Raw genomic sequence first — 13,881 nt, 5'->3', positions numbered from 1 at the left:
TCTACATCCTAAAAAGTTGATAGTTAATTACGTCTACATATTTCACCCTCATTACTAAGAGTTATTCAAGTCTTAAGTTTTAGCATACTTCTCAATCAAATCAATAATAGTAAGATAGACTTTCTCTTTGGCAGTGTCCAAGGCAGTTTTCTCAGAACGGTTGCATATTGATACATCAGGATTAAAGCTGATGAGAACTTTGACAGCACCAATGTTCCCCTGGTGGCTAGCGTCATGCAACGGAGTGTTGCCAGTCCAGTCGGTGGCATTCACGTTCGCGCCGTTATTGAGGAGTGTACGGATCACTATGATCTTATTGTTTAAAGCTGCTAAGTGCAGAGGCGTCTGACCTTTCTTATTGGCACAGTTTACATTGGCATTGTTTAGGATCAATATGTCGCAAAGTTCGTCTAATCCACAGCGAGCAGCATGATGGAGCGCAGTAAATCCATTTGAGTCTGCAAAATTTACGTCATACAAGGATTTTGCTGGTGAAGTCTTAGTTTTACAGTTTTCACACTCGCATAGCGGATGGCAAAATGCTGCATTGGTGATACTGATAGCAACATTACTATTGTTGTCTGTATAATCCTCATAGTTAATATTCATGTAGAAACAAGCCAGCTTTACATCAGCATATGAAATGGCTTTTGATATTTTCTCAAGTGTTTTAAGATTTTGAACCGTCTTTGATGCATGATCAGATTGATTATTATTCACAGTAGTTAATTTCTTATTTATCTCATGGTCAGGTTTACATTCCAGTGGTTTTATGTTGGGGCTGCTTATGTGTATGTATTCATACAAGCTAGGAGTACAAGTTTTTAAAACTTTAAGTATCCTCAGGTTATGTGCATAATCAAAGGCTGTTTTGTTAAAGCGATTCTGCAAGGATGGCTCTGCACCATTTTCTATGAGAAGCTTAGCTATGCCTTCGTAACCCCACTTTGACGCAAGATGCAAAGGTGTGTTGCCATTTTGACTAGCACAGTTTACGTTAATCTTCTTCCTGCTGTGCTCAGAAAAGTATATTAAAGCTTTCACACAGTTTATGTGGCCATTGTTAACAGCCAAATGCAGTGGCGTATTTTTGTCTATGTTAGCTTGATTCACATTGGCACCTGAATGAACTAGCAACAGCAAAGCATTCTGGTGCCCTCTAGATGCAGCATAGTGAAGTGGCGTGCATTCATTGAGATCTGTAGCATTAACCTCTGCATTCATTTCAATTAATAGCTCAACCACTGCTGCCTTTCCATGAATGCAGGCTACATGTAAAGGGGTCAGGCCATGGCTATCTCTAGATGTAACAGTAGGTGAAGATTTCAACAACCTTTTAGATAATTTGTGGCAACATTTCTTACAACTGCATAATGGGTGACAAAGTTTTTGGTAAACTTGTGTTTCATCAACTTCATTATCAGCATCACTATCCTCCTCACTGCTAAAGTCAGTCTCTAACATTTTGTTGAAAACACTGTTTTCATTCCTGTGCAGCTTTTGTAGATTTTTCTCATTCCTTTCCAATATGACTCTTATTTGATCTGCATGATTTATTTTGATGAGTTCAAATATGTATTCTAATGTTTCATCCCCACCAGTAGTATCTGATGTTGAAATTGATTCTGTTAAGCTTCCTCTTCTAGGTTTCCCATCCTTAAGGTTATCCTCTGTAAGATTGCTTTCATAGTAATAGGCTTCAGGGTCTGGTGGGCCTCCTAAGGCTCCTGACTGAATGTGTTCTATAACAGCTTCTAAAGTGGTTATAAGGAAGGCACCCTCATCACCGTCCCCTTTGCCAATGCCGCTAAACCGGAACTCTTTCATGTACATCAGCTGACTATACCAGTTTGGCAAACCTGATTTTATAACGAGAAATACAAAAACAGGTAACATGTCATCTGCAGTTAGAAGTACAACATTGTTACTACTATCTTTCTTGTTGATTGCATTGAGAGCCTGTTTAACACACAAAATCTTTTCCAACACAGTATTATAAGAGTCAATTTTTGAAAGAATCTGCTTTGCTTTTGGTACGGCAGGGTACAAGTCTTTATTGATGTCTAAATCCCTCAGTTGTATGTCACTCATATTTCTTATTTTCTTGTTTAGATGTGAGTCCTCATAAGCACAACATGTACAAATAGGTTTGAACAAATGGTTGAATAACAAATGTTGCATGTAGCATTCAACAGCGAGTTTGACATTTTCTAGTATCTGCTTACATGATTTAGATTTCTCTCTAATCCTACGATTTTGTAGTACTGTTTGAAGGCACTGGGTGTATAGCTCACTCACCAAATCTCGAAGAGGTGCAATAGCTACAGGCAAAGTTGGATGTTTCTTTATGAATTGCTGTACATTCTGTTCTATTTGGTCTAACACTTGCCGACCTGCGGCTTGAGTCCACAGTAAATCAATGCAGTTATTTATTGATGTTAAATATTCCTTAGCAATTGCATTGTCATCACTTGCTGTAGTTGGTTCTAGTGGGCTTTCTATACACCAAACCTTGTATTTAAAGAAGTCTTCTGTGTAAAACGTTTCTTCAAACAATATGTGGCTCTGTAAAGGAAGAGCTTTAGTCACTTCTAGGGTGATGACCTTGTTGGTGACAGTCACTTGTTTCTCTTTCAGAGTGCTATAGTGTGTCTCTGGAAGTTCTTCGCTTGGAACCAAAATATGGGCACAGAAGTCTTCCACTGTGAAGACCCGAGTGTTCAAACTTCCTATTCTAGGCACGCAAATAATCCATGACTGTGTTATACAGTGCTGAAACAAGTTTGCGTATTCGTTTTTCAGTTCAACAAAGAATGGATTATCGGAGATGATTTCGTCGTATGTGCCGTCCATTTTGAGATCTGGAAACCGGATAGTGGAATGTTAGTTACGTGCTGCAATCTTGCGGTTAATGAATAATTTATGATTATTACGTTCAATGGCAACCTTACTAATGAGTATCTAATTACCATAATGCTCTCCGTGGCCCTAAAACTAGTATACCAACCTTCATTAAAGTTCTTCTAGTTTATACTCGATCACTTCTTTTAATTTTCAAATGTTGCTTGGTCTCTCTTCTATGAAAATGGGTACAGCATTGTATGGCCTCCTATTTACCGGTTGCAGAGTGACTGAAGCCGCTGGGAGCACCTTTCTGTTATTAGATCACTTGACAAATGAACTTCAATTGTCTTAATCAATGTTTAATGTAAATTAAATTATCATTATATGTGCATTAATGATTAATCTAATGTATTCCAAAGTCAAACCCTGCACAGTGCACATTCAATCAAAGCTAATCTTTGAATGACATTGACAGTTCAGGTCTGATGGTGATTTTTTTTTTTTTTTTTTTTTGGATTTTATGGCCTGGTTACGAGACCTTTAAGCCAAGTCTTTATTTTAATTACACTGCACTACTATTAAAGTTTTAACACTGTGTTTTTAATGTATTTGTATATTGGTTGATATGTTTGACTGTCTTTTAGTAGATTATTAAGCGGCGGCGGGCGGGAGGAAAAATCACTATTATTTTTAAACACTTCATTTAGTTCACTGGCAAGCACTAATCTGTCAATAAGAAATTTCTGACACTTAAATATAAGGTGGTTAACGGTTCCTTCTTCAGCTTCACAGAAAGTACAGATATTGTTTTGTATCAATCCAAGTCTGGCAAGGTGTGATGGTGCAGCATTGTGTCCGTAGCGCAACCGGTTTATAGTAGTGATAAAATCTCGACTGGCTTTTTGCAGGTTATTATACCATGGTCTTGTAGGCAGATTTTCCTGAATGCTTCCGTACCATCTTCCTTTTCCTTGGTCTTGATCTTTACTCCACATTTGTTCCCATAACATATTTACAGATAGATTTATACAAGACAAGTAATCGGACATGGGAATATACATTGCCTCGCTAACGTCAAGTGCATTTATGCCTTTGAAGGCAACATTGTCTGCTGTTTCATTGCCAGTGATTCCTTTGTGAGAAGGAACCCACATAAATGAAACTTCTACTCCTTTAAGATGACACTTAAATAACAATTCTTTAATTGCATATAAAATAAAATTAGTTTTAAAACGAATTTTCAAATGTTCCAACCCTTGAAGCAAACTTAAAGAATCACTTATTATTAGAAAATATTTACAATTATCTACATTACCAATTCGCAGAAGGGCCTGATAGACTGCATATGCCTCTGCAGTAAATATGGTACATACTTTCTGCAGAAGAAAGCTCTGAGAAAATTTACATTGAGGATCATAAATTGCACTACGCACATGATCCACACCTTTGCTTCCATCAGTATAAATAGTGTAGTAATTATTATCCGAAAGGAATTGTAACATGTCTTCATTACTTTTAACAGAGTCTAGTATTTTAATTGGTTGCATAATGCTTCTGTAGTGTGAGGAATAACATGGCCAAGGATGTTGCTTTTTAATTTTACTACAGTTATTTTCAATTTCCAGAAAAATGTGAAACAACATTGGAGAGTTGCCAAGAAGAAGACCCTCTCCAGTTGCCAAGGAACCAGACACATTAACTCTATGAGGTAAAATCTTGTTTATTAATTTTGTGTTATTAGAATATAATAACTTGAGGCAATATCTTTCAGCAAGCATTAGGCGTCTTAAGATAAGTGGCATTATATGTGTCTCAACTTCCATGGCCCTTATTGGAGTTGAGCACATTGCTCCAGATATAATTCTCAGAGCCCTGTTCTGCAGAATATCCAATTTTTTTGCATGTGGACTATTTAAATATGCCATAGCACTATAATCAAAATGACTCCTAACTATAGCTTTATATAAAACAGATAGAATCTTGGGATCAGCACCCCAAGAGACACCAGCTAAACATCTTAACACATTTATACCTTTTAAACTGTTTTTAGAAATATATTTCACATGTTCTTCAAAGGTCAGCTTTTGATCAATGATGACACCCAAGAATTTTTTGGATCTTACTCTATCAATGGACTCCCCACTGTACATAATATTGCAAGTTGGATCATCATCACCAAAAATCATTAAGCTGCTTTTTGTGGCATTTATATTTAAATTTAATCTATTGTTATAATACACACCTAATTGATCTAAAGCTCTATTTATGTTATTTATGGCAATCTGCAAATTATGGTTACTACTGTACAAAACAATGTCATCTGCGAATTGGAGAATACTTACATTACTAGTATCAACATATTTACAAATTTCACATGTGTACAAATTGTACAATAATGGTGAAAGTGTGGCACCTTGCATAGTGCCTTTAGAAGTTGATCGAGGCCCATGTAAAATATTATTAAATTTAACAAATAAGGTTCTATTGATTAAAAAATTATATATCCACTGACATAGTCGGCCAGGGATACCAACATCGGACATAATATTGACTAGGATGGTTGGGTCAACATTATCAAACGCTCCTTGAACATCAAGGAAAACACAAACAGTGTGTGACTTTAAATTATTTGACATTTTCAGGTCGGAGATGAGTGAAATGAAACTATCAGCGCAACTTCGCCCTCGACGAAAGCCGTACTGCAAATATGGAATGATACCATTAGCCTCCACAAACCAATCTAAACGGACTTTAATCATGTTTTCAAATAATTTACCAAGACAAGATGACAAGGAGATTGGGCGATAGGAACTAGCCTGTTCTGGAGATTTATCTGGTTTAAGTATTGGAATAACACACTGTGATTTCCAGGATTCAGGAATAATTAAATTAAGCCATAATATATTAAGAACATCAAGAAATAACTTCTGGGCAGATACATGAAGCTCTTTGATTACAATATAAGGAAAATTATCTAAACCTGGACTTGTGTTACGTCTGGATCGTAGACTAGTTATGAATTCATGCCATGTAAATGGTTCCATTAAAAACTTTGAATTGCTATTGTTATTATTAATGTTAAAGTAGGTAGGTAGGGTACTAGTATCCTTTAAATTACTATTATCTGATAACTTATCTAAAAATGGAGTGATGAATTCGTCCTTGTATGATCTAATATTGGACTTGACACCTTTAAACATTTTAATCATATTCCAAATCTTGCTCATAGGGGTAGTTCTGTTAAAAGAATGGCATAAATTATTCCAACCAATTTTCTTTTGTTCTGAAATAGTTCTTTTTTTCAATGCGTCTAATTTTTTATAATTTATATAATTTTCTATGGTAGGATCTCTTTTATACAGCTTCAAAGCATTATAGGATGCAATAACACTTTGCTCACAGATCTCGTTCCACCAAGGTGTAGGAGGTCTGCTAGCAAAATGAGTAGATTTGGTAAACTTTGGGATAATTTTATGCATAAGGGCATCAAGGCGATTGCAAAATTCTGTATAAGTGGCAAGTGGGTCATTAACATTTACTGAGAAATCCTCAAATATGCTCTTAGAGAGTTCATTATATTTGCGCCAATCAGTTCTTTTGTACAAAAATTTATCCACAGGAGCATTGAATTGATATTTTTCAGCTGTCAAAGATATTATGGTTATAGTGGGGAAATGGTAGCTACCCATACAATCGTCATGTACAGACCATTCACAAAGAGGTGCCAAGCAATCACTAGTAAGGCTGACGTCAATGGCTGAAGGGTTAATTCTAGGGCGGTTCACTGTAGTAAAACTACCATCATTTAGGATACACAAATCACACTCATCAATAACATCATATAGATCTTTACCACGACCCTTTGTTGATAAGCAACCAAATGCAATATGATGAGCGTTAAAATCTCCGCCAATAAAGATAGGTTTAGGGAGGTCTCTGATAGCATTGCGCAGCCTCTTCAATCTAATGTGACCATTAGAGGGAGGACAGTAGACGCATAGAACAGTTAGGTTACCGCGTTCGGTAGATACAGAAACAGCTATAGTTTGTATGTCCTCATAAAAGGTTGTATTTAAAGTATTGTATTTCAAGTATGGTTTAATTAAAATTGCAACACCATTGTGAGGATTTTTAGACAGTCTGTAGTGAAGATTATAACCAGGAATTTTAAAATTGTGATGTTCTTTAAACCAAGTTTCATTGAGTAAACATATATCAATGTTTTTATCTTTCAAAAATTTAATTAATAAAGGCTTTTTACTATTGGCACTTTGAATATTAAACTGCGCAATACGTAACTGAGAATCTCCAGAGGGACTTAAGTCCATTATGAAGACAAATTTTTAATAAGCCTATCTTTTATGGATGCCGTGGTGATCGGCACCGGATCAGGATTGTTGCCCAGCTCGATCAGTGTCTGTACCAGGGCCATTAGTACATTTTTATCACCGAGGATCTGGGCTTTGAGGTCCATAGGCTGAACCTGATTTACAACCTGTGATGCAGGTTTGTTATTTACATTTTTATTTACATTATTTACATTTTTATTTACAGGTTTTGGCAATGGCTTGGTTTGGTGTTTTGTCAATGGCAAGGATGGATATTCATTGTCAGTGTGTGTTTTAGTTTGTGCTAGGCTTGCATAAGTAATCTTGTTTTTCTTTTCTAATAGTTTTTTAATCTTAATTGGACATTCTTTTGATATAGCCAGATGAGGACCACTGCAATTAACGCAGGAGATCTCATTTGGATTGGTACATTCTTTGTAAAAGTGTTCACCTGAACATATAGAACATCTTTGCTTGCCATTGCACACTCTAGCAGAGTGGTTAAACTTGAAACATTTGAAACATTGTTGAAGTGGTGGAATATAATCGAATACTCTATAGGAAAATAGATCATATTGCACATTGTCTGGTAATACATTGGATAAGAATGTTATGCTGACTGTTTGCAGTGGAACGCGATCTTGTCCTACTTTCTTTGTGAAGCGTCGTACAGATATAATTTCGTAAACGGAGCTTAGTTTACTGTATAGATCTTTGTTTGAAATGTTAGCTGGAACAAATCTTATAATGCCAATCTTCTCAATTTGCGTTGCGCTTATGTATGCCTTCATTTTGTGTTGTTCTAAAAACGCAGAGTTGTTTAGAAAGTTATTTGCCGTGTTATGCTGTTTAAAAGATACTGCAATTTTATTTGCATTTACTCTCTGAATTGCCGTCACACCTTTTATGCCAGTAGTAAATATATGGTTTAAATAAATAGGGCTTTTATTCCCTAGCCTGTCCTTGGAGTCAATGTGTTCCACAAACACTTTAAACTCAGTTGTTAACGAGTTTTCCGGAAATAGTCTTTTATAATTAGGTTTAAAATACGGTAAGTATTGTTCATTAGACCGCTCACCGCCGCCGCCATCGTCCTGGAGACCATCGCCACCGCCTTTGGAGCGCTTGTGAGAGGTGGGCGGGTTATCCCCGCCCCCCCCGTTACCAGTCATCGCTAAAAACTATCTGCAGAAAAGTTATGTACAGAATCAACACTAATATATACAAATTTAACTTATTTACACAATTATTCAAGAATTTTAAAACTTGGAGCGAAAAATTTCAAAGTTCCTTGTTTGAGTTCCCGCCAAAAAAAAAAAAAAACGTCTGATGGTGACATTATAACTTAATGTTGCCATTATTCTCTACAGTTTCAAGCATGAATCTAGTATTAAACTGGATTGGGCATGAGTGGTGGAGATAACTGACAGAACGGGATAGACTTATGTATCTTTCAGTAGGAGTAGCAGCGAAAGCGCTATTATTGTTTGTCCTTGTCACAGTCTCACATTTTTTTTCATTTCCCACCGTGAATTAGTATGGATGATTGGTCGAATTTATTTGTTGCCCACCATAACAAATAAATTCGACCATTGCGTATGTTTTGTCCTCACGGAGGCACGCGTAGACCACTTCTATAGGATGCTACCTTCTATGGTTTCAAGATATACTTGGTCAAGCAGATCTTGTCGGTAGAAAAAGGCGGCAAATTTTAAAAATGTAGGTGCGAAGGGATATCTCCCATAGAAAATTTGAATTTCGCGTCTTTTTTACTGACAAGATTTGCTTAACCAGCTATAAGTAGTAAATGCATAGAGGTAGGATCCTATAGAAGAGCTATAACTAACTACGCTTGCGTCCGTGAGGGACAGAACATACGCAATGCATAGATAATGAATCTAGTATTTTATACTGGATCAACCAAATCTTGTCAGTAGTAAAAGGCGGCAAATTTGAAAAATCGCGGATTAGCAACACTGTGTTCGAATAATTCCAAAATCGCGTGTCATATGTGTGTTATCTGTGGAATGTGGATCGTGAATTCTTTTTCTTCTTGACCTCAAGCAAAGCTAAGGTGCCTACAATGTACAATCATGCTCGTTTACGGTAAACATTACTAAAATTTGAGGTTATGATAATTCACTCGAACGAACTGACGTATGAAGGGAGGAAAAATAAACACGTTTTGGTTCGATGTACATTGCTGCTTTTCTTAGCGCAATTCTGCTCTTTGAGTGTTACATGGTGTTACCCTACTTTAATTTGCAGTACATTGCTACTGACGAGATTTGCTTGACGCACTATAACTGGACAAGGCATGATGGGTGGGGAAAATGAGCGAACGGGATAGTCTTATGTATCTTTCAGTAGGAGTAGCAGCGAAAGCGCTATTACTGTTTGTCCTTGTCACAGTCTTACATTTTTTTTTATTCCCCACCATAAATTAGTATGGGTTATGGTGGGCAACAAATAAATTCGACCAATCATAGTGTCGCATTGCCTATGTTTTGTCCCTCACGGAGGCACGCGTATACCACTTCTATAGATGAGCAATACGCGTGCGCCCGTGAGGGACAGAACATACGCAATGCGACAAAATTAAGAACACGTTTTAACATTCTACCTACGTAATTTGGTCGGGTTATTTGTTTTTGTTATGCTCTGGTTTCCTAGGATAGCGGTGCCACGCGGTGCCGTCATATAGCGGCCGTCTCCATACAAATACTACGACATCCATATTTAGCCGTATTATTTAGTATGGAGACGGCCGCTATATGACGGCACCGCTATCCTAGGAAATCCGATCTTTACCTGCCATAAACCATAATTTTACGGTGGGGAATTAAAAAAATGAGACTGCGACAGCCGACAAGGATAAACAATAAAGATCGGCAGCAGTAGTGTAGTTTAGTTTAAGTATGAATAATGTATGTAAACCGGCAACAATATACTCGAACAAATCGGGGAGAAGTGGTATGTAGGAGCCAAAACCACTTCTCCTCTAGGTAATTCATTATAAAACAAAATGAAAATTAAGTTTTGAGATGATAAACTTTATTAAAAAATATTTATTTATTTTAAACTTTCTTGAATACCTATAAAAAGGTACACGAGGCGGACTCAATGCCTTAATGTTAAATTTATTTGAATTTTAACCCCGTCCACCACCCCCTCGACCACCACCAAATCCCCCTCTCCCTCCAAACCCCCTTCCGCCAAACCCTCTGCCACCGAACCCTCGTCCGCCGATACCCCGTCCACCAAATCCTCTGCCAAACCCTCCAAATCCGAAGCCGCCGCCCACAAATATTGGGATTGGTATTGGGTAATATGGCCCTGAAATGTCAACACATTTCTGTCAAAAGCCCGTTCCAACTAAATTTCAAAGTGGAAAAATTACTGTCTTGGGTGAAACTTGAACCCACGGCCTTTGGATCGATATATACTCCAGCGCTCTGCCATCTGAGCCCCCAAGACCTCATCCATAGCCAGCAAATCTTTCCACCATATGGGTCAAGGAGACCCTAGCGACATCTACCGTAAATAACATAACATCGCATCGTTAATATTAGCATCGTTCGCAGAGGTTTCTGCTTGTTATCAATTAACATTAGCCCTTTCCGTTTCAGTTCAAGTTCGCATTTTCTCGGAAAAAAATCGTATTTGTCATGCTACTTCAGTCAAGTCTGAAGTAGTAAAACTAAAACACGTTCGTACGTTTCTGTGAAAATACTTATTTACGATGGAAAATAATTATGCGCTACACTACAGTATCATCCTATCATCACACTATTTAATCTACAGTATAACACCATTTTACGAAACAAAAGCGCGCGAAAACACAGTTACAACTTACCTCTTCCGTAATAATAAGGATCTGGATAGTACTGGCGCTTCACTCGTACCAAATCTTTTGTTGACTCTGAGCTGTTTTGGTTTAGTACTAAACTCGCTAATGGATTAAAGTTTTGTTTGTTCGTCGAGTCAGTCCCCTCTGCATTTTGATCCTTTGTTGCAGTAATTTCAGTAACTGTTATGAGCAGGAGAACTGCAATATATTTCTGAAATGAAAATGTAAATCGTAATTTATGGTCTTACGTATACAATTCTGAAACTGTATTGCATTTAACGGACCGACGGAAATGCCATTCATATATCTCATGATTCTCATGAATAAGGAAATTATATTTTATTTTATGTAGGTACCAACCTATTCCTTTTTGACTTGTGATATACAAATTATGTGGTACCTATATTATTAGCTACCGTACTAGGTATCGCTTAGATTGCTTAGAACCACAAATCTAATTAAAAGTAGGTATTTAATCACTATCATTACATAGTATAAAACAAAGTCGCTTCCAGCTGTCTGTCTGTCCCTATGTATGCTTAGATCTTTAAAATTACGCAACGGATTTTGATGCGGTTTGTTTAAAATAGATAGAGTGATTCACGAGGAAGGTTTATGTATAATTTGTTAACCCGTACGAAGCCGGGCGGATCACTAGTAGTTGTATAAATGGATGTCACTCATTCTCTGCCACTAAATAGGTATTTCAGCATCCGGGATTGTCACAATGTCTCGGGATTGTCTCAGACGCAGTGTCAATAACACGAGCATTAAAAAAACGAATAGGTGTCGGCACATCCACAGTTTCGTACAGTATGTATGTACATGAACCGCCTTCGGTCTACCACTCTCTCGGGCCTTCGGCCCTACGCCGTAAATTAAGCGAACACTAACACTTACCGTTAATTCCATGTTAGTTTGTTGCTCGTGTACCTAACACTGACAAAATAATGTCTAACTTGTTATTAATATGTAGTCTTCAAGCTGATCTAGCAATTTACGTCAACTCGATAATTGGCAAGATGTGTTTTTCCTGGCAGAGGACAAATCCAATACCCACTGAAACTCACACCTTGCCGGCCAAGTCATCGTACACTTAGGTACCTACTGAAAGTATTTACCCACGACACGACACCACAGAATAAATAATAGTACCTACTACGACACGCTGCTATGTATTATTTTACAAAACAAACGATGAACGATGAGAATTTATGAACAAGTAAAATGACATGACATCATTAAGTATGGAAAATCTCGGATGTTATTTAATTTTCTATATTGACTGGGCCCTGGGCTAACAAAGCAATGACAGCTAGTATAGATACGATGCCCTGCACTTATAAACGTATTACATATTAAATATTAAAATTTGTGTGTGTATGTGTGTGTGTGTCAAGTATCCCTCGTAGTAATTGCATATGTGGGGCGTTTGGGGTTGAAAGTTGAAACCCTGGGGCCTTGGGGATCTAGCGCGTGTCGCCTCTATAAGGAGCTAACAAAGCGCCTTATAAAGGCTTCTGGTGATCAGAGGGCTGGCTGGAGAGGTTAATTTATTTATCAAAAGTGTTTTAAATATTAGATATCATCTCGGATTTATAAAATAAATAGCCACATTTCTATCTGAAAATAGTTGAATATTGGCATCAAATCCCATTAGTCATTTTGTAACAAACATGTTTATATACTACGTTTAACCTGTCTTGTGTATTGTAATTTCTGTTACTTGATGATGAATTATGTCTATAATCAAAATTGTCATATTAAACCTGAAACTTAGCGTTCTTCTTACCGTAAAACGGAGAGACTTTAGGATACAATCTATACTTTGATATTGAATAATAAAACTAGTGTTTAGATATCATAGTACATATTTTCGAAATTGATTAATTAGACATTTTCATATTCTCATATAAAAATAGACAAATAATTGGATTAAGTTTAAAGGTTCCTCCTGTGTTTCAGAATTACTCCGCTTTCGCTTTACGATATGTACCTATATGTAATACCATCGTCACGGTGCCACTGCCACAAGATCCCGGTGAAGTTCTTCGCAAATACCTTTTTCAATTTAAATGAACACGGTGTGCGACTACCGATCGAGTTCATTAACAATTTTGAAAGTGATCTCTTTGATGTTTCGACGGCGCCTCTCGAAAAGAGCGGTCGCTGTAAAAGCCTTTTGTTCCTTGTCTCTCCCAACTTGTATTACATCCCAAAACGCGCAGATAGGCTGTATTTTACTCATTGACATAGTGTTTTTGAATTAATTATTAAAAAGCGAAATTAGAAGAGTTACAGAGAACTGTTTAAATATTCTTATGTTAATCAAACGGAGAGGCGAGCACAGTGATTATGCGTTGCAATGCATAGCCGTGATAATGAATTGCTATTAGTTTGGGAATTGGTTAGTATTTGCTGTTGGTGTTACGTGATTATACAGATGCAAATATTAGCATACCTAATAATAGTCGCAGGTCGAGTGCAGAGTGATGTTTGTGTTCATCACAGATTTGTTCCTGAGTTGTGGATATTTTCTATGTATTTAAGATCTATCTGTTATATTACGATATCGTCGTCTAATTCCCACAACACAAGCCTTATTGAGGTTACTGTGGGTCCAGGTCGATTTGCGTAAGTTCCTATAAAAAATATTTATTTATTTTATAAGGTTCCACAAAAATTATGTCACTTTCGATTTTAAAACTTTAATACACTTTAGGAACGGGTTTGACTAATATTACGTCACGTAATTATGTTAATATTAGGAAGCATTTTTATTATATTAAATATGTCCTTTCTTTAATACATAAAAATAAAATAATGTATATAAAAAATATGAGTTAGTTCAAAGTCTGA

General features: G+C 36.8%; 2 protein-coding genes across 2 annotated transcripts; both read right to left on the bottom strand.

Annotated features, from left to right (window-relative positions):
* Window positions 1-61: 61 nt before the first annotated feature.
* Window positions 62-3,223, bottom strand: LOC134651088 (ankyrin repeat domain-containing protein 27-like). The gene is made up of 2 exons (XM_063506080.1): window positions 3,008-3,223; window positions 62-2,861 (listed from the first exon to the last, which is right to left on the bottom strand). Exon 2 carries the CDS (start codon window positions 2,851-2,853, stop codon window positions 73-75), a length of 2,781 nt encoding a protein of 926 aa, XP_063362150.1. The 5' UTR covers window positions 2,854-2,861; window positions 3,008-3,223; the 3' UTR covers window positions 62-72.
* Window positions 3,224-10,323: 7,100 nt separating this feature from the next.
* LOC134650835 (H/ACA ribonucleoprotein complex subunit 1-like) lies at window positions 10,324-12,093 on the bottom strand. The gene is made up of 3 exons (XM_063505767.1): window positions 11,923-12,093; window positions 11,029-11,233; window positions 10,324-10,508 (listed from the first exon to the last, which is right to left on the bottom strand). The coding sequence occupies exons 1-3, from the start codon at window positions 11,932-11,934 to the stop codon at window positions 10,324-10,326; spliced, it is 402 nt and encodes a 133-aa protein (XP_063361837.1). The 5' UTR covers window positions 11,935-12,093.
* Window positions 12,094-13,881: the final 1,788 nt, after the last annotated feature.

This window comes from Cydia amplana, chromosome 9 (assembly GCF_948474715.1).
Source record: "Cydia amplana chromosome 9, ilCydAmpl1.1, whole genome shotgun sequence".
NCBI classification, from domain to species: domain Eukaryota; kingdom Metazoa; phylum Arthropoda; class Insecta; order Lepidoptera; family Tortricidae; genus Cydia; species Cydia amplana.
The sequence above is the reverse complement of the archived record's forward strand: the minus strand, read 5'-3'. Positions and strand labels throughout refer to the sequence as shown.